Below are 21,398 nucleotides of genomic sequence, written 5' to 3'. Positions count from 1 at the left end.
TTTACTTTTTTTTTTGTACACAAAAAAAATTTATCAATGGTCTTTTTTTTCTTTTCCAAACTACATTTCGCACGTAGGCGCCCCTCCCCCCCTTTTTTTTTTTTCTTTCTTCGGATACTTGTGTCTCGGCTCGTCTACCTCCTTTAGCCCCCCCACCAAATCGACATTCGCGAGTCTTGTAACTAGACTTGCAGGAGAATAGGACCTGCAGGTGAGTCGCGTCATTCGGATTTCCCTCAGCAAGCGGCCAGGGAATAGGGAACAGTAAACGTTCGTGTGGGCCGAGAGTCAAAATCTCTCTCTCTCTCTCTCTCTCTCTCTCTCTCTTTCCAACCCCTTCTTGAATCAGCATATCATCGTCCTTCCCGCAAACTGTCTCCCACCCAAGTCGGCAGTTCCATGGCAATGACCCGGCTGGCCGTCGTTCGCTCTTGGTTCACTTCGTCGTGGTGTCTTTCGTCACCCGGCCAAGATGTGCAGAGACAAAAGGAAACGGGGGACTGGAGAGAGCGAGAGAGGGAGGGAGGAGTGGGCGAGTGGAAATTGGTTAGACGAGAGAGAGAGAGAGAAAAAAAAAGAAAGAAAGAATAAAAAACAGATGAAAGAAAGCAGAAAAGGGGAAAAACCGGGTTGAAAATGGATAAAAGTCAATAGTCTGTCTGTGACGCAATAATTTTTTTTTCTCTCTTTTCCAAATTAAAACAAACAAACCAAAAAAAAAGATTATTCCTCTTCGTCTCGTGCTCTACCATTCGTCCCAAAAAAGGGGGCGGGGGTGGGAAAAGGGAACAGGGTATCCAAGTACCTTTTCGTCTTTGATCCTCATTGTCGTCATCGTCGTCGTCGTCGTCGGCATCGTATCGCGCGTGAACATGTACATGACGCAGGCGGATGTCATATGAAAGAAAACGAAGAAAAGGAAGAGGGAGAGAAGGAGGAGGAGGGAAAAAGGGGAAAAAAGGGTGAAAAGGGAGGGGGGTGATCAACGACACGTTCTCTTCCCCGCCCTTTTGCTTCTCCAAAGAAGTCTGCCCTTGGGGTTTTGTTCCTGTCCGTTCGGCCTGACCGGCTTACCTTGGTTACCCCCTCTCCCCACTCGCGTGGTTGCTAAGAGACGCATGGCGGCAACGTCGTCAACATCGCCGACACGAGCACAGCAGCAGCGACGGCGGCGACGGCGGCGGCAGTGGCAGCGGCAGCGGCAGAAGCAGGATGGAGGTGCACGATTTGCGAGATCATCGCCTACCCCAAAGGCTGGCAGTCGTCTCTTGAATCCTTCGCTCTTGCTCCTTGATCTGCTCCTCTGTCTGGCCGCGGCCATGGCCTCGTGGGTCGATGTCCATCCGATCTTGTGCGCTCTTGGCAGCCGCCTCTGCCGCCTGCGACACGTCGGTGCTGCCAAGCTCGCCGGTGGCCTCCAGTCCCTCCATCTCCTCCTTCGGCTGCGCAGGAAGCGGCGGTCCAGGCTGCCCTCGCTCCGGCTCGGCGCTCTTCGCTCCATTCATCATGGTGGCGGCAGCCTGGCCGGCGCGCAGCTGGTTGATGGCACGTATGGTGTCGATGGCCGCGTGCAGCTTCAGCCTCGCGTTGAAGTTCTTGCGCACCGTCGGCAGCAGATCGACCTTGCCGTCCTTGCTCTCCGCCGACTTGGCCTTGGGCGCAGCCACGTCCTCTTCTCGGATCCACGGGTGGTTCAGCGCTTCGTGCGCCGTCATGCGCGCGTGCGGGTCGATCGTCAGGCAGCGGCGGATAAAGTCCCGCGCCGTCTCGGACACGTCGCGCCAGTACTCGACCGGCGTGAAGGAGTAGTCGGCAATCATGATGGCTTGCATCTCCTCCAGATTCGAGTCTCTGTCGAACGGCGTGTAGCCGCACAGAAGAAAGTACGTGATGACGCCAATTGCCCAGATGTCGCTGCACAAAAAAAAAATTGTCTCTCAGCTGGGGGCTCTTTTTCGTAAAGAGGCGCTGTTCACGCGTGATAATACGTACACTGGTTTTCCGTGCCCGCTCTTGTTAAAGATCTCGGGTGCCATGTAGCTTGGCGTGCCACACGTCGTCGTCAGCACGTGGAACTGCTCCTCGTCCATGATGCGGCTGAGGCCAAAGTCGGCGATCAGCAAGTCGGCATTGTCCTCCGGTGTGCGGAAGAGCAGGTTCTCCGGCTTCAGGTCTCGGTGCACGATGCCGTGGTCGTGGAGGTACGCCACCGCCGACAAGGTCGCACGGATCAGGTCTGCGGCGTCGCTCTCGTAGTACGAGCCCTTGCGACAGATGCGGTCGAACAGCTCGCCGCCCAGTGCGAGGTCGGTGACGAGGTACACTGGACGCGTCGGTCATTCATAGCTCCACGAACCCAAAAGGCGAGAACGGCTTACGGTTGTTCATCGTCTCGAAGTAGTCCACCAGCGTCAGGATGTTCTGGTGGCCCATTGAAACCCTCTTGAGCACGGCGATTTCGTTGCGGACCTACGAACCCGGCTGTCATTTCATACGCTTTCGAAAACAGTCGGCAAAAGACAAGGGACACACCATGTGCTCTCTGCCGGCCATCAGACGTTTGTTTATGACCTTGGCAGCGTAGTAGCGGCCTGTGTCGATGTGGACGCATTCCTTGACGACCGAGTACGAGCCAGCTCCCAACGTCTTGCCAGTCTTGTATCTGCACGGCTGGATCTGTGGAGCGCCAGGTCGTGCGTTTGGAGCTGCCATTGTCGTGTTCTGGTACCGAGTGGCCGCTGTCAGACTGGCTGCTCGTCTCTTCTATTCGCGTCGAGGGGCGGAAGTGGTGCGCTTTGCGGGAGCGGGAGCGGTCGAAGGTTTCAGTGGAAGCGCTTTGCCATGCACCGTGTGTTTGCCCCTGTCCAGATGCGCAGTCCCTAGAAGCGAGGGGCTGCGAGTGCGTAAGGTATATATATATGCGTGTATGTATATACAGAACACGGCCTTGGGGGTCGAAGTGAGTTGTTTCAAGGCGGGTTCGCAGGGTCGAAGTGGATTGACAGCGGCTCGCACATGCAGGGCTGACAAACTGGTGGGGTTTCGTATTCCACTCACGGCCCAGACCTCGTCGCTTCAGCCGTTTCCTCTGCGCAGATGATGCTTCTGACCTTCGAGAGGACACGACCGCCGTCGCTGTTCCCCGCATGGTTTGAGCTGCGTGATGCATTGCAATCGCGTTGACGCTGCTGATCCGTGGCCACTCACATTTCGTGCACGACTTTAACCAGGCCACTCTGTTTGGTGATGACCTATATCCTTGAAGAATTGAGCGCATGAAACACCGCTCACAACAACGCAGAGATGTGACTAAGCAGACGGAAGAGTAGTTCTTTCTGGAGACGGTCATGCAAGTACAGAACACATAAGGGCGTCAGTCGTTTCATGATCACCTGGCAACTACCTTCTCAACTTCTGCTCCCATTCTTCGTCACCGCCCAAGTATCGATACACAACTCTCGAGTCCAGGTCTTTGCATCTTGGATCATTCATGGTCTCCGTGTACACTTCCAATCCCTTGTCGCCCAGGGCGAGTCGTGCTCCAACTCTCTTCGCCGTGTCTACAGCCAAGCCAAAGTCCTTCCTCATCAGCTGCACTTTGAAGCCTCCTCGGTAGCCGTTGCTGGCCGGAGCCTCGGGACACAGACCTGGCACCGGACACCAGTCGTCGCAGATCGAGCTTTGCGCTGTACTCGAATGAAAGACAGACGCAAGAACCCTAGGGTCCATGCCAGATTTCATGCCGATATTCATGGCTTCCGAGACTGCAATGGCGATCAGTCCAGAGCAGTAGTTGTTGCATAACTTTGCCGTCAAACCGAGCGATGGCCCGCCGCACGCAACGAGGTTGCGACCCATCTTGCCCATCACATCCTTCAGCATCGGGAGCCTAGGGTCGTCATCGGAAGCGCCGATCATGAACGTCAGTGTGGCCTTCTGCGCACCAAGGACCCCTCCCGAGACCGGGGCGTCGACGAAGTACGTGCTTGGATACCGACCGAGCGCCTCCTCGCGAACCGCAAGCGAGGTCGCCGTGTCGATTGTTGAGCAGTCTATTAGTGTCTTCCCGTTGACGTCGGCTGCGAGCACACCCGTGCCGGGAGTCAAGTACACCGAGCGAACATGCTCGCCTTCCGGAACCATGGAAATTATGACGTTCTTGGTTCTGAATGTCAGACTCTGTATCAACTATGAGGGGGAAGTACACCAAAAAAGCCCACGTACAGATTTCTCGGCCACGTGTCTCGGATTTTCTCCCTTCCTTACGCGTTCTGGATGCTTGCTGCACAACTGCTTCGCCGGATCCTCCACAACGTCAAAAACGTAGATGCTTGTGGTGCCATCCGTCTTCTTGATCAAATTCTCTACCATGGGCACGCCCATCATGCCGAGGCCAATGAAGCCTATGTTTCCGTAGGTGGGAACCATGTTTCGATTTAACGGACGGATTCACCACTTTTCGGGTCCCAAATCACGGCCCGGGGGCCTTTCTTCGATCCAGGAACGCTAGTCTTGGTGTTTATCATCTCTTCCGTCTCTAAGGGTTTTTGTCGTGATCCCCAGTTCTTCGGCTGGATTGAGCTACCAAGCTACCCCACACCCGAGCGAAGTGCACGCAGTCATGCGCCCGCCCCGGCGAGACGCGGACGCATGAGCTTTCTCTCCACTGCATAAATACCACCTGTCGCTTCATCTTGACGGGTTTTAGCTGCAATTGGATCAGACATAGACATCCCACGCGCTTATTTGTCGAACGAGAAGATTTTTAGAAGCTCGCATTTTCCTTTGATTCTACCATGGACTATTCTCGTGCAGGCAAGATTCAGCGCCAGGCCTCGCTGTCTGGCTCAGCTTCGCAGCGCTCAGAAGAGTTGGATCAGGCCCACAAAGCCATGTTCGAGTCCGGCCTTTCCATTCGCAAGGCCGTCGCCGGCCCTGAATATGTGGAAAAAGCCCTCTCGACTTACTCCTCGGACTTTTCCCGTCCCATGCAAGAATACGTCACCGAAGCTTGCTGGCACAGCATCTGGTCTCGCCCAGGGCTTGAACGCAAGACAAGATCTCTACTCAATATCGCGATGCTGTGCGCAATGGGGAAAGATGTGGAGCTCGGCGTGCATGTAAGAGGGGCTATCAACAATGGTGCAAGCGAGGTGGAGATCAGAGAGACACTACTACAGGCAGCTTGTTATGCAGGCATGCCGGCTGGGATCGCAGGCTTTAGAATTGCAGAGAAGGTTCTTAACGAGATGAAAGCGGAGAAAGAGGCTCAAAAAGCGGGAACTACCAATTGAAGGGGCAGGGCATGCGGCGGAAGCGAGGACACAGCCGTAGGTCGAAGCTGGACAGCGCTTGAACCCGCCGTAAGCGGATACTGTCATTCTTCCACTCTGTCGTAGTGTTGAATTGACAAATTCAGAAGCCAGACCATCTCGGCCATCGAATTTTCTTTCGCCCATTACCCCGCATATTTACCCCGCGTATACCAATAATGCGTGTATTGCGAAACTTTCGGCAGTTTTCTTTCATGCGTTATGTTTTCTTTAAGGAGATGATACCAAGTGAACGCCTGAGCATATTATTCACATAAGCAAACTATGACCCAGCGTCTCCCTGAAGCTTTGCCAGGACAGAATTATGTCACTCTCTCGGCCATAGCTGGTGGTCACATCACACTCCCAGATTACGCTTTTATCTCGCCGTCCGAGCCAGAAGCAAAACGTCACGTACCATCGCTATCCTTTCTAATAACGCACCCAGGCATCGCAGCTTCTCCATCGTTGATCGACGTACCGACGAAGAAGCCATTGCGAGTACTGTTCGACCTTGGTCTTCGTCAGCGTGCCGATGATTACCTCCAGGCACAACAAAAGCACTTAGAAACACGGAAGCCGTACGAGCTTTTCCCTGGTGTTCCAGAGCAGCTCAGAATAAATAGTATTGATCTGGAGACGATCGATCTGGTCATACTAAGCCACGTGCATTACGACCATCACGGTGATCCCGAACTTTTCCAAAAGTCTAAGTTCATCGTGGGACCTCAGGCTTTAGACGTGCTGAAGAACGGCCTTGCTCCTGAATTAGGCTCGCATCAGATCTTCAAGGCAGATCTGCTCCCTCTGCATCGCACAATCGAACTTCCGCCAGTTAATGATGGTGATTGGAAAGAGCTCGGTCCTTTCCCTCGCGTCATCGACTTGCTAAACGATGGGTCGATGTACGTGATAGATACACCCGGTCACCTTCCCGGGCACATCAACTTGCTATGTCGCCTATCCGAAGACCGATGGGTGTGCCTCGCGGGCGACGCATTCCATGACAAGCGCTTGCTGACAGGCGAGAAAGAAATGGGCACATGGAATGATCATGAGGGAAGGACGCTTTGCATTCACCTCGACAGGGCCGAGGCCGAGAAGAGTATCGAACGCTTGAGGCAGTTGGGTCACATGGGCGTAGAGATCATCGCAGCGCACGACGACCGCTGGGAACAGGTGAACGACGATAAATTTCTTCCGGGGAGACTATGAGCTCCTATAATGAAGACGAATCTCCGATATCTGAGGAAAAGACACTTTCTTTTTAGTAGATTGCTTTTCCGCAATCTTGTCTAACCAAGTGTAATTTCTACTCCTCCCTTCCGAAGCCTCTCCCAGCTTTCTTTCTCTACCCTTCCCACCGCAACACGGTACGATATCCCGTGCACCCGTGATACGGCCATGACGTTGTAAAACTCGTACTTGTTGTCGTCGCGCCAGCATCGACTCAACCCGGCTCGATCCCACTCGTCAAAGTATGCTTGCTCGCCAGGTCTGTTCTGCACCGATCCCGCGGAGAGCTCGACCAGCTCGTACCGGTCCTGAGCTGCATCGTCTGTCATCAGCCGCAAGATTCCGACCCATTGGCCTCGGTCGTCAATGAGATCGACGGATACGCATCGACTGGCTTCAATCCTCCGGAAGCTTTCTCCTGTTTTGAGGACGGCAGCGTTTGTCTCCGACGACAGGAATCGGCAATACATCGGGGGAACTCGAGCTTTTGTTGCGTCGCGCAATTGTACGGGACGCCAAAACTCCGTGTCCGGTATGCTGTCGTGGCGATAGATTGACGTCCCGGAGTTCTCGTCCCTGATACAGGACCAGCCGTGCTCGTTGAAGTCACTAGAATCGTACGGGACATCCATGGCTTTGATCTTATGTTTCTGTCCCTTGTCATCGATTCTATACCACGTAACGGTCTCGTGGGTCTCCCACGTTGTCATATCTAGCCCTTCTTCAGTAGCCAAGCTCTTGATGTACGAATAGCCGCTTCGCCAGCTCTCATACTGAAAAATGCCATGCCATCCAGCCCAAGACCAGCTTGGCAAGATCGCCTTCTCCTCAATTCTGCCTTTCCTCCTGGACAGCGGTCGATAAGGCTGCCATATAAGCGTCGAGTGGAAAAACATCTGCGGTAGACCTGAGACGAAGCCATGCATGAACGTGAGAGAAAGCGAGGACATGACTCCAGCAAATGCATATAACGCGTCGTCTGGATATGTAAGGTCTCGACGATTGAACAAGGCAACCAGGCGGCCGTATCGATACAGATCCGGCCACAATGCAGAATCGAATCCTGACTCCGTGCTGAATCCAGGCCGTTTGACACATGGCCTCTGTTCCACGTCCTCAAAACTCTCTTGTCCCTCGTACCACGCCGAGCAATGGCATTCCCAATTCACGGTGTCGTTTTGAAAGATGATCTTGCGCTTTGAAAACAGGGCTTCCTGGAAGGTCCAGCCTCTTGAATACCACGGCGAATGCATGAGAAGGTACGCCTTTGCCTCGAGCACCTTGCGATCATGTGACCGCTGCTGTTCCATCATCTGTTGTCGAGCACCGTCGCCGACGACGAACGAATCGAACGAATCGTACGACGAGGCTCGCGACAAAGTGTTCGGGACGACAGGATTCGCGGTCACGTCTGCGTCACTCACATGTATGTGAGCTCGGAATGCCTCTAGCCACTCTCTACCGACCACTTTCTCATCTCGACTTGGCAGAGAGCGGGATCGATCATCATCATCATCAGATATTTTGGTCGGCAGCTCGATGACATGGTCCATAATGGTACGAGATCCTCGAGGGTCCATGTATTCTCGGACACCCTTGATTCCGGCCTCAGCATCTCCATCAGCTGCGACAATGGTAGCAAAGGCACTGGAGTATATGGAGTTCATGGCGTTGATCTGAGCATCTTTGGCGGGTCCGTCATCTTGAACGATACAATATCGATCCACCCATATATATCGCCAGCCTAGACGATCTACTAGCTCAATCACATCATCAACCAGCTTGGGTAACACCGGCCGTCCGTCTTCCGAGCGCCGCAAGCAACCAGGTTGCAGCAACCTATCGAGATTGGACTTTTGCAGACAAAATCTGGCGTTCGGCCCCCCGCAATTGCCCCACACATACGAAAGTGCGAAGTATTTCATGTCCGCCTGAGCAGGAATCAAGCAGCGCTTGGAAGCGTCGATGAGCCACAAGGGCCGGTGCCATGGAGAAAGACCGGAGGCATCGCTCGATACGCAGTGGTCCTCGTGATATTCCTGGCAAGTCTCGATCCAACGTCGTATCACTCCAAGGTCGACCCATGGGCTGGGCTTAAAGTACGCAGCGACCAGCTCGCGGTCTGCAGCCGATGTTGAAACAGGGGATTTGTCCACATAAGGGAGGTATGGTGCCAGTTCTTTGCGCAAGGCAAAAGAATCGAGTAGATGGTCCTCAGGACTACTGGTCTCCTGGTCTCTGTGCATTGGGGCATACTTATTTGACTTCAAGCTGCTATACATGCCAAGACACGGCGTCTTAAATCGACCTCCAACTGATTATCTGCGCCAGAGCAGTCGCTCACTCGAGCTATGTGATTGAGATGAGCAATGGTGCCTGCCCACCTTAAGAGAATCAGACCGGTCTTCAAGCTGTGGCACCAAAGCGTTCATTTACGATCTTGCTGGTCATGTCGAATGTGCCCGCAACTGGTGCCGTCGACTCTCAGTGCTTGCTTTGCGGAGCACAATGCCTGCTGACGGTGTGATGTTGGCCCGGCTGTCGCATTGAAATGCGGGGGTTGGGCTTTGCTGCCTGACGCCTTGCACATGTGCTAATTCTAACTGAACTTAATCTCATGATCGCGCGTATCACACGCGCTGCTGCGGTTTTTACCGGACGCGCTTTTCCACGAAGGTGGTGACGGCGATGCAGAAAAAAGAAGAGCTTCAAGGCAGAAATGTTCCAATCCACCGGATCGATTACTGATCATGTTTGTTAGCTTTTGCGGATGTTAAGAGGATAAATATGCTCGCATTGCCTCGATATTTGATAGAAAGTCAGGCAATGATTCCTGTTTTCTCGACCTCAGACCACACACAAACAGGCGAACTATATTTCCAATCATAATTCATCTTTATAAATCATGGATGCAGCAACGTTTGCCGCAGCCTCTGCCATCCCACGTTGGCCGGCCAAAGCGAGCAAGGACTATATCAATGCTCGCAACGACCTGCTCAAGAAAGAATACGAGCTACGCGCTCACATTGAGCGCGTCGCGGCTCTGCGTCGATCCCTCCCGAAAGGAGCACTTATGCGTCCCTATGATTTTGACGAAGGCTCATTCAACTCCGATGGATCGAAGCCAGCCAGAAAGACTAGCCTTGCGGATCTTGCTGCCGACGGCCGCAGCGTTGTGCTCTACCATTTCATGTACGACCCAGAAGACGAGAAGCCTTGTGGAATGTGCTCGATGATTGTTGATAGTTTCAACGGCGTCGGCAAACATCTGGCTCAAAACGTCAACTTCGCCGTCGTGGGCAAGGCCGAGCTTCCCAAACTTCAAACCTGGGCGCAGAAGCGGGGCTGGAAAAACATCCGCATCCTTTCCAGCCATGGTACCACCTTCAATGCCGATATGAACGTGGAAAGGCCGGTGTGGGCGAAGGACTGTAAGCAGATGCCTGGGGTCAGCGTCTTCAAGAAGGACGAGGAGGGTAATGTACGCCATGTATATACAGCGTACCCGTGCATCGAACCTAAGAGCGAAAGGGGTCTGGATTTGCTGGCAACTACGTATAATGTCCTCGACCTGACACCAGAAGGCCGTGGGCAGTGGTACGCAACCAACGAGTACGTCTAGTCAAGGATGTTGGACCGCACGATTAGGAAACAGCGATAGCGACGGTGATGGTGACTTTTGAGCTCACGGTTGACTGGAACGTTAGCGCACGCGTACATGGTGGGCAAAATTGGACAGACTGAAGCTTGTGCGGGTCAAGTTCAACACAGTCGTTAAACAGTGGGTATCTCTCTTATGAAACATCATGCAAACGCCAGCCAGAATGTCTTCATGCAAACCGTTTTCGACACTCCTGATCGTGTGCCTCTTTGCAATCCAGCCCGCAGACGTGAGAGCCGCACTTGAGACACTTGACTCTGCCCCAGTAGCCGCACATCTCACAGAACTTGCGCTGCGGAGGGCCGTTGATGCGTGGAGGCGCTGCGCGAGCAGCATTGTATGACAAAGGCGGGTGCGACAAGAGCTCTTCTACTTCCTCGGAGGACAAAGGCGAAGGCGTCCAGATCTTCAGCAGAGGATCATCCGCGGCGTCGTTTGTAGCTGCCGCCTGCTGTCCGTTCGTCTTCGCCTCCACGTCTTCCGATAGCGACACATCTGCCATATCAACGTCGTCAATCTCCGTCTTCGCCGAAACGCTAGCCCTCTTTCCTTGCGCTCTTTCGCTTCTCTTTGCTCCAGCATCTGTCTTTCGCCCCTCAACTCTGCCGGCGCCAGCTTCCCTCGCCAGCGCGAGTTTTGCCTCCTCGTCGTCAAGGTAGTGCGCGAACGTCTTCTCGCTCAGCAGGATCCTCCTCACGTTCGTAGTCATCTTCCTGCTCTTGCCCCACGTCCCCACGCCACCGCCTTCTGTTCCGATCTGAAAATCCTTCCATTTCTGCGGCACAGGAACGTCTTTCCCGGCGCCGCCATCTCTGTCCAGGTCAGCCAGTCGGCGCTGGATAGCTATCTGTTCACGGCGCGAAAGCTCGTTGGACGCTACGGTTGTGGTTGCTGCGGAGCGTTGGGCACGTCCGGCTTTGCCACGAGCGCCAGTCGTCGGATCGAGCCCGATTCTCGAGGCATCGACTTGTCGGTCGTAGACATACGCCCATCCTGGCGCTGCGGTGGACTTTTCGGCCTGAAGTGGCTCTATGAGCGGCATTCTTATGCCCCTAGGGGGTTTTGGTTGTGAACAAAAAGGGTGGAGAGAATGTCGAGGAACACAGGATGCGGCTTAGAAACTAAGGTTGCGCTAGAGCTGGGGAGAATTTAACCCCAGCGTAGCTTATGCACCACGACATAACGCAAACCAATGGCAATCAGTCGAATGTGCTACGTTCTCTCAGTCTCAAAATCCACAAATTCAAGAGAAAATGCCCGCGTTCAAGTACTCTGGCGAGTCAGCAAACGCATATCGCCCGTGCCAGCGAGGTTTGCCGCGTACATGGAAACAGTGCTTGCTCACTTAAGCCCACCAGGCTCTTCGATCCATGTCTGATGCGTTATCGCACTAACGTTAAATCCGAGATCTCCCCACTCTGAGAATCAAAGGTTTTTCTTGGTGGCTGTTTTGAACGGCCGAGAATTGTCAATCTACAAACGCACGCCTCCGCCACTACTGACCTCCCATGAAAGATGGTTCGCCCGTCGCTGTGAAAGCCGCCCATCCTCCGAGCAACCTTCCGACGCTTGCCGGTTCCGGAAGAGAGACGAGACGAGAAGGCCGTCGAGGCTGATTTACGGAGGAATACCGTACTCCTGTCATGTGTGCATGAGTGCTTGAGCCCTGGGAATATACACCATGTCTCGCACCATTCCGCTAGCTCAGTACTTGTTTAGCCGCCTGCACCAGCTTGGCTGCTACTCCATTCACGGCGTGCCCGGCGACTTCACCCTGAGAGCTCTGGACCACCTTCGTGCTTCAAAAGTCAAATGGATCGGCAACGCGAGTGAACTCTGTGCAGGCTATGCGGCCGATGGCTATGCCCGCTCTGCAGCCATGGCACGAAAGTCACTGTCGACCACGTCTCCCAGAGTAGGTGCTCTATTTGTTACGTACGGCGTGGGCGAGCTTTCCGCTATCAATGCCTTGGCTGGTGCGTACGCAGAGAGCGTTCCCGTAGTGCAGCTCGTGGGAACGCCAAGTAGGAAGGCGTGGCGTAGTCGCCCTATACTTCATCATACGATGGCTGATGGTAGACTGGGTGTATACGCTGATATTGCCAAGCACGTTACCTGCGCACAGGCAGATCTCTCTTGTGATGATGTTGAAGAGGCAATAGAAAGATATGACGAGACACTTGTGCAATGCGTGCAGAGATCAAAGCCGGTGTATGTCAATGTTCCAATTGATATGGTTGAAAAGCCAGTCCCTTCTAAACTACTCCATCGACCTCTCCCACTCGAGCCTGTGCGAGACAAAGCAGTAATGAACGAGGAAGACCGGGTTGTCCAAGACATTTTAAAGCGAATCATGGCCTCCGAAAAGCCACTGATCATTGCGGACGGTCTGTCATACTCGTGGGACCTGGTTGATGAAGCGAACGAAATCGTGCACTTGACCGGCATACCGTCTATGTGCTTTAGCGCGGGAAAAGGCGTGATTGATGAACACCATCCTTCCTGGCTTGGCCCGCTTACCACTTCCACCGACTACAGCCGGTCCGCAGATCTTGTTCTCCTTTTTGGGCCGCTGCTCAGCAATACAAACACGGCAGCATGGACTGTTGTGCCCGATCCAGGAATCAGCGTCTCGATTAATCTCGACAACGTGAATATTTGTGGCCAAGTCTTCTCTGTCAGAGGCAAATATGTCCTTCAGAAGCTTGTGGAGCGGCTAAAAGCTCAGCCGCTTGGGCAAAGATGGAATCTAGACAGACATGATCGGAATGGATCTTTGAGAGCTGAACGATCGCCATCGCCATCGTCGCCAATCAGCCAAGATGCACTCTGGGAACGCATGTCTACGTGGCTGCGTCCACACGACACATATCTCCTCGCAAATGGCACTCCTCTCGTTGGGGGACGCTCAATCGCCATCCCTTCCCCCACTCAAGTGGTCGCTTCCGGTATTTGGTGTTCTATTGGTTCTATGCTCCCATGCGCTCAGGGAATCGCTCTTGCCAAACGAGACCACAACATTCCCGGCCGCTCTATCATTTATGAAGGAGACGGATCACTTCAGGTCACCTGCCAAAGCATCTCGGATATCATAAGATACAAACTCGACGTGACAATCGTTGTTTGCAACAACGCTGGATATACTTATGAAAGGTATTTGCATGGGATGCGGGAGGAGTATAACGACGTTCCTGTTTGGAGCTATGCCGATGCACCGGCTTTCTTTGGAGCCAAGCCCGGTAATGACTACCGAACCATGAGTACAAAGGTAGAGACCTGGGGCGAGCTGAATGATGTTCTGGGGGACGAAAACTTCGCTGACGGCCAAGGGCTGAAGATAATTGACATTGTGATGGATCCCGAGGACATGCCAAGTAGTGCCAAAGCGGGTTTGAAACGGGCTTCAGAGGCTCTTCGCCTACCATGAGATGAAATATCTGGCATCTGAGGCCGTATATCATATATAGGAAATGCTCCATCATAACAGTACTTCTGAAATGTTGCCACTACGGACCGACGGTCGCGCCAAACTGATCACTCACGCGACCGAAAGTACACATCAAAAGTTATCCTCATCACTTCTCAAGCTTGTGATACCAAAGTTGATGTTCGCATTTGTAGGCACAAATCTTCTTGATGTACTTGCGCACTTTCAGATTCCAAAAACGGATAGTCAAGAGATCGCCCTTGGCCACGAATGTCAGGGGATCTATGTTGCTTACGGTCTTCCCGTGTAGCTCCCCAAGGCGTTCTGAAAATTCCTCGCTGGACTCTGGGCGGAGAATGGGCGACGCAGGATTGTAGAGGCGAACAATTTTGCCAGACCTTTCCAGTTCGTAGGGTCGAGAAAATCCGCAGCTTCAAACTGTCGCCACATGTTTGTTCTCGACGGCTTCAAACGTTGTCAAGAAGTCAAGAACTCAAGATTTTCTCTGCCGCCAGGTCGATAGCGAGTCTGGCTGAATGCTGGGCAGGTATTGTGACTCCCAATATCGATCCAGTTTCATGACTTCTGGGTAGCAGTCACGAATAACATTTAGCATGTGAAGGCATTGAGTATTCCCGCTAGCCCTGATGAACAGACGGATGTTCGTCGGAAAGAACCACGGGCATGTCTCATCTACTCGGACTTTGATATACGAGACGAATAGTGATTGATGAGCAGCGAAGAGCCTCAAAGCAAGCTAGACTGAGCAGATCCACTTGGATGTGTCGGGGGAAACAAATCAGTTTCTAAGCTCACATCATTCGTCAGAGGCAGCTGTGCGCACTACAGGCGACGAACAATCTCATGGCGGCCGGTCAGAAATGTCGATGAAGGCACTTCGTAGCGGCTTCCGTCTAGGACTAGAATAGATCTGTTCCTGAAAAAGCCTAGCATTGTTCACAAGAGCTCGCTCCTTCAGAGTGTAACGAGGCAGCCATGATTCCGAAAACAGACCGTCTTGCCCATCACGCAGACGTTTGAGGCCTCGTGCGAAGACCAGACTGTGGCATCATAATGTGACGCGCTGGTCTCGCGTTTGCCTTGTTCAGTCTTACAGCTCACACCTTCTCCTTTTCCACCCGACATGCGAAAGCACAAGCTCTTGCTAGGGGCCAGAAGATGACGAGTACACAGGGCATCTTATCGACTGCCAAGATTCCCAAGCTTTTAAAGCCGAGCTGCAAAGACAGCAAAGCTCGGGCTAAGAGATGCTCAGCATCACAGGTCCTTGGCGTTTGACGCTCCAGTGTGACAAAGCGAATAAGGCAGTCTCATGATTGGCCCCCGACGACTGCGATCGTTGGTGCTGTCTTCCGGAAGGTCGCGCAGGTCCCCTGCGACGATTGAACGAAACGGACGTTTTCAGATCCAGCCACAAGCGTCCAGCCCAGGGTGGCAATCGTGAAAGTGGCCAAATCCGAGTGAAAGACGTTCGGTTTCCGAGAACGCAGCGTCATGGCTGAGCTTTAGTTCGACCTTTTTGACACAAAGATGGTCTAAGCCTCTCTTGGCACTGTTGGTTCTCAGCGCCTGGACGACGCTTCACATCAAGATCCGCACTTGGGTGTTCTCTGCATGCTTCCTCCGCCTAGGAGCCCTCAGCAGAGCGGAGGATCTGGAGAGAACTCTCGACTCTGGGTGCGGCCGTCGAGCCGACACACGAGCAGCTGTTCCGCTGTTGTGCGAGGCTGAAATTCCCGGAAATGATATCCATCAAGACAGTCGGACCAGAAGGGCCCCGTAAAGAGCCAGGTCTTGAGGCGAGAGAATGCTATTCCTTTCTGGCAAATGTACGGAGACCGTTGGCAGCGCCCCCGCTAATGTTGGGGATTCTCCAATGACCGACCTTTCTCGTTCACCCTTGTATGCATATCAATTGTGCACTGCGGCGACTGGTGCTGCGCAATTCAGGACACAGGTGGCGGGTGCTCTTTAATGAAGGGCTAAAGTAGAGTTAAAGCGACCGCATCTCTGCTTACTTCTCACGTCCTAGTCACGTCAAGCCCCATTACTCTTTCCACTCTGCACAATGGCTCTCTATTCGGTGCCTGGTCGCGTGTGGGTATCATACATTTTCGATTGGGTGATTGTAATAGTCTTTTTGGCCATTGCCGGAGCCCTCAACTTCGTGGAGCCTGTCAAGCGCGATTTTTCTTTGACCGATAGGGCGATATCGTTCCCGTACCGGAAAGACACCATCTCCATTCCGGTCCTTTTCATCATCGCGGTTGCGGTACCGATCGTGGTCATCGCTGTAGTCAGCCTCTTGTTCGTCCGCTTTCCCATAAACTCAACGGATCCGCGCTCATCTTCGTCTCTTTGGCGTCGCAAACTATGGGAACTTCATGCGGGATGGTTGGGCCTCGCGCTCGCCACTACTTTGTCCTTGCTCCTCACACAGACAATGAAAAATATGTTCGGAAAGCACCGCCCTGATTTTCTCGCACGATGCAATCCTGACGTGGCGAACATGGGTAACTTCACTGTTGGAGGCTTTACGAGCGAGCTGCTCGAGGGAACATCCGTTCTCGTGGATTGGCAGATATGCATAAGCAAAAATGGTTCTGGCGTCGGATATAAGGAATTCATCGACGGGTTCAGAAGCTTCCCTAGCGGCCACAGCACTAGTAAGAGCAAAATGTTGCAGCCTTTGAAACACAATACTGACGACGATAGTTGCATTTGCTGGTCTTGCCTATTTGAGTCTGTATCTCGCAACGAAGCTCTCCACAACCATCCCTGGCACGGCGAGCGCTTTTGCAGGACGCTCAAACGCAAGGGAAAGAGCAGCAGCTCCTCCTTTGTACCTCTTGGTCATAGTTTTGATACCAATCGCGGCAGCTATCTATATAGTATCGACACGATATACCGACAACAAGCATGCTGGGTTCGACATACTTTTCGGCTCGGCTGAGGGGCTCGTCTGCGCTTGGTTTGCCATCCGCTGGTACCACCCTCCTATCTCTATCGCTAGTGGATGGGCTTGGGCACCGAGACACAAGGGAACAGCCTTTGGTGTTGGAATGGGCGTTGGTAGTTACGCAGATACAAGTTATGCCCAGAAGGGACGAAACGGTGATGCAGATGTTGAACAAGGCTTAGAAGGGCGGAGGAGTGAGGCCCTGGAGCTACGAGGACTGCAAAGAGCGAACACGGCAGAGGGCAGCTATAGTAGTCATCAACCTTTGCATCCTTAGAAGGATGGTTGCATGTGCCGGGCTTGGTCAGCAGATGAACGGGAACGTACTATACAGCAATATCTTTCCGCGTTTGCTGGCATTAATATGCAGTAGTAATAACATGCTGATCCAAATGGCATGATCTGAGACGTTAAAAATCCTAAGAAAGGCGCACAGATTCTTGTCCAATGTTCATGAGCTATAGCACAAAGACAGCAGTGTTTTTTCATGTCGCAAGGTTTGAAGCGCACAGAGAGTTGAGTTCGCAACCTAGAGAAGCTTTTCTTTTCCCGAATTTATCTCCCACTGTCTCTTGAATCTTGCCACCTCTGGACATCGTACGCAGGATATCACAGCGGTTAAGCCTTGTGTGAAATACTTTTCCGCTGTACAACCGACACGTTCCTGAACAGCTCTGGACCATTGGCTTAGGACAATGCTTACCATGGGCGCGGTAGCCTCTGTCGCCGCTTTGCGACGTTGTTCTTCTTGGCGGTACGTGCATCAGACAGCCGTGCAGATTCCGGCGTACCAAGCTTTGTTTCGGAGCGATCATGAATGCGCAGACATTCCTCCGGATGAAGAGACTTGTGTTTTCTGACGCAAGCTGACCCCTGGCATGCTTGGCATGTCAGTCCAACGAAGGACTCACTCACAACGACGTGCAATCAACTTGACGCGCAATCACCGTGCTTCATATAATACGCTACGATTGCATAGCCAGTACCTGTGCCAACTAGCCGCCGTGTTGCAATCAGTACCACCAGGATGTGCCCATACCGCTTCGCCTCGCCTGGGTCTCACTGGCTTAGGCCTGTGCATGGTATGAACTCTGAATCTCACATCCTAAAGAAGAATGTGTCTATGATAACAGTCTACTTTCCCATTCGAGACATTTGCGGTGGGACGCGAGTGATCCGCTCTTGGCACATCGAGCTTTCCCACGTAGTCATGGTTTCATACTGATACAGATCCGGGCGTTTGCCTTGCCTCCCGGTACTTGGTATAACTGAACTCTGCTTCTTGTTTGCTAGTATGCCGACGGACTTCTCCAAAGGAAATATTGACTTTTCACACAATGGAAGGCAGAACAGGCCCCAACAGGGCCCAAAGGTTCTCTTCTCCTGCCATATTGATCAATGATCATCCGCGGAATCCTCGATTCCAACCTATCTTTATCCCAGAGAGACGTCTCGCAATCAAAGAAGACGAGGAGTTCGAGCTTGATCCGTACGAAAGCTTCTATAACATCGATACGTACAGGAGCAACAGGTCCCGAAGAACTTCGCACTCAAGATGGCGGCGAAGCAGCACCCTTCTGTCGCTATCACAACAGCCAGGGAAAACGGCCAGAAAATCGTACCTCTCTACAGCGTCCAATGCCTCGTACTTTTCCACGTTTGCCTCGAAGATGTATCGGCCGCTTAGCTTTAACGGAAGCATCTGGGTGAAGGATCCCGACGACATCGTGCTCAAGTTCGAAATTGGAGAGGACCCGGACGAGAAACTGCAAAGCTTCGATCCTTCCAACCATTCGTGGTCACGAAGCAAGAAGAAGCGCTTCGTCTATCTCGTCTCGCTGGCCGCGATGTTCTCGCCGCTGTCATCAAACATCTACTTCCCGGCACTGAATGCGATTTCTGCCGCGCTGAACACAAGCATCGGTTTGATCTCATTGTCGATCACAGTCTACATGCTCGTTCAAGGCATCGCGCCCAGTTTCTGGGGACCGTTGGCGGACAGTTATGGACGAAGGCCAATTTTTCTTGCCACGTTGATGGTTTACGTGATCGCCAATGCAGTTCTATCGCTTCCAGGAGGTTATGCGGTGCTCATGTTTTTTCGCGGATTACAGGCAGCAGGCTCTGCTTCGACCATAGCGATTGGCGCGGGCGTTATCGGTGACATTGCTGATGCTGACGAGCGAGGAGGCTTCATGGGGCTTTTCGGCGGAAGTAGGTGACCAAGTTGAACGCTATGTAGACAAAAGTGGCTAACACGTGTGAATATAGTTCGCATGTTTGGTCAAGCCGTCGGCCCGGTATTTGGCGGCGCGTTGTCACAATATCTCGGATTTCGCTCAATTTTCTTCTTTTTGACTGGCCTTTCGGCAGCTGTTATTATCCTGCTCATAACATACCTTCCGGAAACCCAACGCAAAATTGCAGGAGATGGTACCAGGCGGCTGTATGGCATCTACAGACCTCTTCTCGGAGCCCCAAAGGGCCCGGAAATCCCTCCAGAAGAACGATACAAACCTAGCAAGATGTCCTTCGCAATATTGCTCGAGTCTTTTAAGCTACTGGCAGAGAAGGATGTTGCAATATCTTTGCTTTTTGGTGGCGTAATCTACACCGTCTGGTCAATGATAACTTCGAGCACTGCCTCTCTATTCAAGGAAGAGTACCATCTGAATGAGGTCCTGATTGGACTAGCCTTTCTTCCGAACGGTAAGATTACCTGTCCATGTTTGGGACTTAAACTGACCATCGCTAATCAGGCCTGGGATGCGTTCTCGGCTCTTTGATTACCGGTAGACTCATGGACCGAGATTACAAACGTGCAGCGCAAGAATACCGAAGGAAGTACGGCCTCTCTGACGACATTAAGTTGAAGCAGCAAGATTTCCCCGACTTCCCGATTGAGGCGGCAAGACTTCGCAGTGTATACGTTCTGTCAGCCATTTTTAGCATTTCAACTGCCATCTACGGCTTCTCAGTCGAGTGGATCATCTTCATTCCGCTGACCTTTCAGTTTTTAAGTGAGCAAATCAGATCCGCACTCTCCAAATACCCTCCTCGCTGACCTTGTTCGACTAGCTGCCTTTACTGCGACCGCAATATTCAACATAAATTCGACTTTGATGATCGACTTATACCCGGCAAAGCCAGCCTCGGCAACTGCAATCGTGAGTTCTACAACTTGGAAAACGGTATTCAAGAGTAGTGTGCAGGCGAACTAACAGGATGCGCGCAGAACAACTTGGTGCGGTGTACCCTGGGCGGTATTGGCGTCGGCTTGGTCGACATATCCATCTCCGCAATCGAAGAGAAGCTCACCTTCATCATACTGGCTTCCATATCTGCATTTTCTGTGATTTTGGTCGTTATAGAGCAAAAGTACGGCATGCAGTGGAGGATCGAGCGTCTCAACCGCCAGGCAAGGGGAAAGTAATTTGGGACTCTGCTATTGCAACAAAAAAAGGGAAAAGCGGGGGATCCCGCCAAGCTCTACATGCAAACAGATTACGTGCATTGTATTCATCAATTGGACAGTGCATATATGAGGAATATATCTTAACGACATTGTACGCAGATAACCAAAAAGCTCTGATGCTATCAAGCATATAGACATATCCATAGAAGCGATAAAGCAATAGACATGACTAAAGACATTTTTGCAAGTTCCACCAGCCAAGGAAGAGTAACGCTATGCTTTCGTTCAACCATTCTTCTCCAGAGTTCATCTTGCTCTCGTCTTCTACGTCTTGAAACTGGGTCCGTCCAAATATCAGGAGCGACCAAGGCATTTAAATCCGACCCTACATGCAAAGATACGTCTTTATTGTCAAAGTTGACCATGTGAATCGATTACAGGCCTTGTTCTATGTCGACATGAAACAAAGACGTAATAGTAACCATGCAAGTGACGGGTGCATTCGGCGGAGCAAAAAACTCGTTCCTGCATTGCCACAAACAAGCAACTCTGCGAATGATATTCATTGTCCTGAGCGTTTGTGGTGGTAGAAATTCACAAGCCAGCATATCTTTCCTATAAGTCTTTCGTGTGATCATCATCTTTCGATCTAGATCAGCCTTGGTCCCATTGTGAGAATAGCAGAATCATCGCAAAGCAGGTAGTCTTACAATTACTACACCACCAGCCAAATTGTTTTGTCCGAGGTTTCGGCAGAATCGCAAAATCTTTTCTAACAAGATTTCAGATCGTGAGAAAATGGCTCAAGGACACCGAATACGCGACTGGATCCTAGATTTCACGCCTATTGGATGCGAGGTGATCAATGACTGCAAATATCAAGTAATCGATCTACCGCTCTTAAGTACAAGCTCAGATGGCGACAGCAGCGTGCCTGTCCCAAGACACTGCAAAATCGAGCAGGACACCTTTCTATACCGCCAACGCCTGGCGGACAGGTATATGGAACACTTCGGCAAGGCAGAGTCGGGGAAAAAGTATCTCTTCAATGATCTCCCAAATGGATACTTTAGCGTTGTGAGAATCCGAAATGTGAGTAGACGCGTTGATCGCTTTTTGTATGGTCACCCTTCCAAGAAGCGATTTCGATCACCGAATCAATTCTGGCCACATTTGCTTTGGTTGATTGAGTGTGCAGTGAGAAAGGTTGCAGAGTACGACAAAGCAATGGGGATTGCGGCCGGAGACGACTTTGAGGAACCTGAGGTTTCACGAACTTGCGACTGTCAGCTCTGTCTTGCTTAGCGGATGCTTATCATTCCATATCTGAGTGAAGGATGATGAATCCATAAGCACGTGAATTTAAA

At 52.1% G+C, this 21,398-nt stretch overlaps 12 protein-coding genes across 13 annotated transcripts; 8 read left to right on the top strand and 4 right to left on the bottom strand.

The window, feature by feature from the left end:
- Positions 1 to 555: 555 nt before the first annotated feature.
- On the bottom strand, positions 556 to 2,972 carry PV09_08539. 2 transcript variants are annotated; one of them, XM_016362456.1, is made up of 4 exons: positions 2,533 to 2,972; positions 2,379 to 2,469; positions 1,993 to 2,323; positions 556 to 1,914 (listed from the first exon to the last, which is right to left on the bottom strand). In XM_016362456.1, the coding sequence occupies exons 1-4, from the start codon at positions 2,710 to 2,712 to the stop codon at positions 1,236 to 1,238; spliced, it is 1,281 nt and encodes a 426-aa protein (XP_016209741.1). In that variant the 5' UTR covers positions 2,713 to 2,972; the 3' UTR covers positions 556 to 1,235. The 2 variants fall into 2 exon arrangements, with proteins under 2 accessions (XP_016209741.1, XP_016209742.1); XM_016362457.1 differs by having other exon boundaries at positions 2,379 to 2,972.
- A 353-nt stretch (positions 2,973 to 3,325) lies between these two features.
- PV09_08538 (3-hydroxyisobutyrate dehydrogenase) lies at positions 3,326 to 4,521 on the bottom strand. The gene is made up of 2 exons (XM_016362455.1): positions 4,225 to 4,521; positions 3,326 to 4,158 (listed from the first exon to the last, which is right to left on the bottom strand). Exons 1-2 carry the CDS (start codon positions 4,426 to 4,428, stop codon positions 3,400 to 3,402), a joined length of 963 nt encoding a protein of 320 aa, XP_016209740.1. The 5' UTR covers positions 4,429 to 4,521; the 3' UTR covers positions 3,326 to 3,399.
- Positions 4,522 to 4,796: 275 nt separating this feature from the next.
- On the top strand, positions 4,797 to 5,294 carry PV09_08537 (uncharacterized protein; the record flags this gene model as incomplete). Its single annotated transcript, XM_016362454.1, has 1 exon — positions 4,797 to 5,294. The coding sequence occupies one exon, from the start codon at positions 4,797 to 4,799 to the stop codon at positions 5,292 to 5,294; it is 498 nt and encodes a 165-aa protein (XP_016209739.1).
- A 303-nt stretch (positions 5,295 to 5,597) lies between these two features.
- On the top strand, positions 5,598 to 6,552 carry PV09_08536 (uncharacterized protein; the record flags this gene model as incomplete). The annotated part of the gene is made up of 1 exon (XM_016362453.1): positions 5,598 to 6,552. The coding sequence occupies one exon, from the start codon at positions 5,598 to 5,600 to the stop codon at positions 6,525 to 6,527; it is 930 nt and encodes a 309-aa protein (XP_016209738.1). The 3' UTR covers positions 6,528 to 6,552.
- A 55-nt stretch (positions 6,553 to 6,607) lies between these two features.
- Positions 6,608 to 9,216, bottom strand: PV09_08535 (uncharacterized protein; the record flags this gene model as incomplete). Its single annotated transcript, XM_016362452.1, has 1 exon — positions 6,608 to 9,216. Exon 1 carries the CDS (start codon positions 8,828 to 8,830, stop codon positions 6,608 to 6,610), a length of 2,223 nt encoding a protein of 740 aa, XP_016209737.1. The 5' UTR covers positions 8,831 to 9,216.
- Positions 9,217 to 9,317: 101 nt separating this feature from the next.
- PV09_08534 (uncharacterized protein) lies at positions 9,318 to 10,367 on the top strand. Its single transcript, XM_016362451.1, has one exon. The coding sequence runs from the start codon at positions 9,454 to 9,456 to the stop codon at positions 10,168 to 10,170; it is 717 nt and encodes a 238-aa protein (XP_016209736.1). The 5' UTR covers positions 9,318 to 9,453; the 3' UTR covers positions 10,171 to 10,367.
- Positions 9,729 to 11,359, bottom strand: PV09_08533 (uncharacterized protein). The gene is made up of 2 exons (XM_016362450.1): positions 10,290 to 11,359; positions 9,729 to 10,243 (listed from the first exon to the last, which is right to left on the bottom strand). The coding sequence occupies exon 1, from the start codon at positions 11,249 to 11,251 to the stop codon at positions 10,379 to 10,381; it is 873 nt and encodes a 290-aa protein (XP_016209735.1). The 5' UTR covers positions 11,252 to 11,359; the 3' UTR covers positions 9,729 to 10,243; positions 10,290 to 10,378.
- A 98-nt stretch (positions 11,360 to 11,457) lies between these two features.
- On the top strand, positions 11,458 to 13,707 carry PV09_08532 (uncharacterized protein). Its single transcript, XM_016362449.1, has one exon. The coding sequence runs from the start codon at positions 11,891 to 11,893 to the stop codon at positions 13,634 to 13,636; it is 1,746 nt and encodes a 581-aa protein (XP_016209734.1). The 5' UTR covers positions 11,458 to 11,890; the 3' UTR covers positions 13,637 to 13,707.
- A 1,575-nt stretch (positions 13,708 to 15,282) lies between these two features.
- On the top strand, positions 15,283 to 17,154 carry PV09_08531 (uncharacterized protein). The gene is made up of 2 exons (XM_016362448.1): positions 15,283 to 16,323; positions 16,373 to 17,154. The coding sequence occupies exons 1-2, from the start codon at positions 15,726 to 15,728 to the stop codon at positions 16,891 to 16,893; spliced, it is 1,119 nt and encodes a 372-aa protein (XP_016209733.1). The 5' UTR covers positions 15,283 to 15,725; the 3' UTR covers positions 16,894 to 17,154.
- Positions 17,155 to 17,864: 710 nt separating this feature from the next.
- PV09_08530 (uncharacterized protein) lies at positions 17,865 to 19,402 on the top strand (the record flags this gene model as incomplete). The annotated part of the gene is made up of 2 exons (XM_016362447.1): positions 17,865 to 18,830; positions 18,888 to 19,402. Exons 1-2 carry the CDS (start codon positions 17,954 to 17,956, stop codon positions 19,400 to 19,402), a joined length of 1,392 nt encoding a protein of 463 aa, XP_016209732.1. The 5' UTR covers positions 17,865 to 17,953.
- Positions 19,403 to 19,416: 14 nt separating this feature from the next.
- Positions 19,417 to 20,049, top strand: PV09_08529 (uncharacterized protein; the record flags this gene model as incomplete). Its single annotated transcript, XM_016362446.1, has 3 exons — positions 19,417 to 19,636; positions 19,695 to 19,783; positions 19,852 to 20,049. 3 exons carry the CDS (start codon positions 19,417 to 19,419, stop codon positions 20,047 to 20,049), a joined length of 507 nt encoding a protein of 168 aa, XP_016209731.1.
- Positions 20,050 to 20,829: 780 nt separating this feature from the next.
- Positions 20,830 to 21,336, top strand: PV09_08528 (uncharacterized protein; the record flags this gene model as incomplete). Its single annotated transcript, XM_016362445.1, has 1 exon — positions 20,830 to 21,336. The coding sequence occupies one exon, from the start codon at positions 20,830 to 20,832 to the stop codon at positions 21,334 to 21,336; it is 507 nt and encodes a 168-aa protein (XP_016209730.1).
- Between the last annotated feature and the right edge of the window lie 62 nt (positions 21,337 to 21,398).

Source organism: Verruconis gallopava, assembly GCF_000836295.1.
Source record: "Verruconis gallopava strain CBS 43764 unplaced genomic scaffold supercont1.42, whole genome shotgun sequence".
NCBI classification, from domain to species: Eukaryota; Fungi; Ascomycota; class Dothideomycetes; order Venturiales; family Sympoventuriaceae; genus Verruconis; species Verruconis gallopava.
Note: the sequence above shows the minus strand (reverse complement) of the source record. Positions and strands in the feature narration are given on the sequence as shown.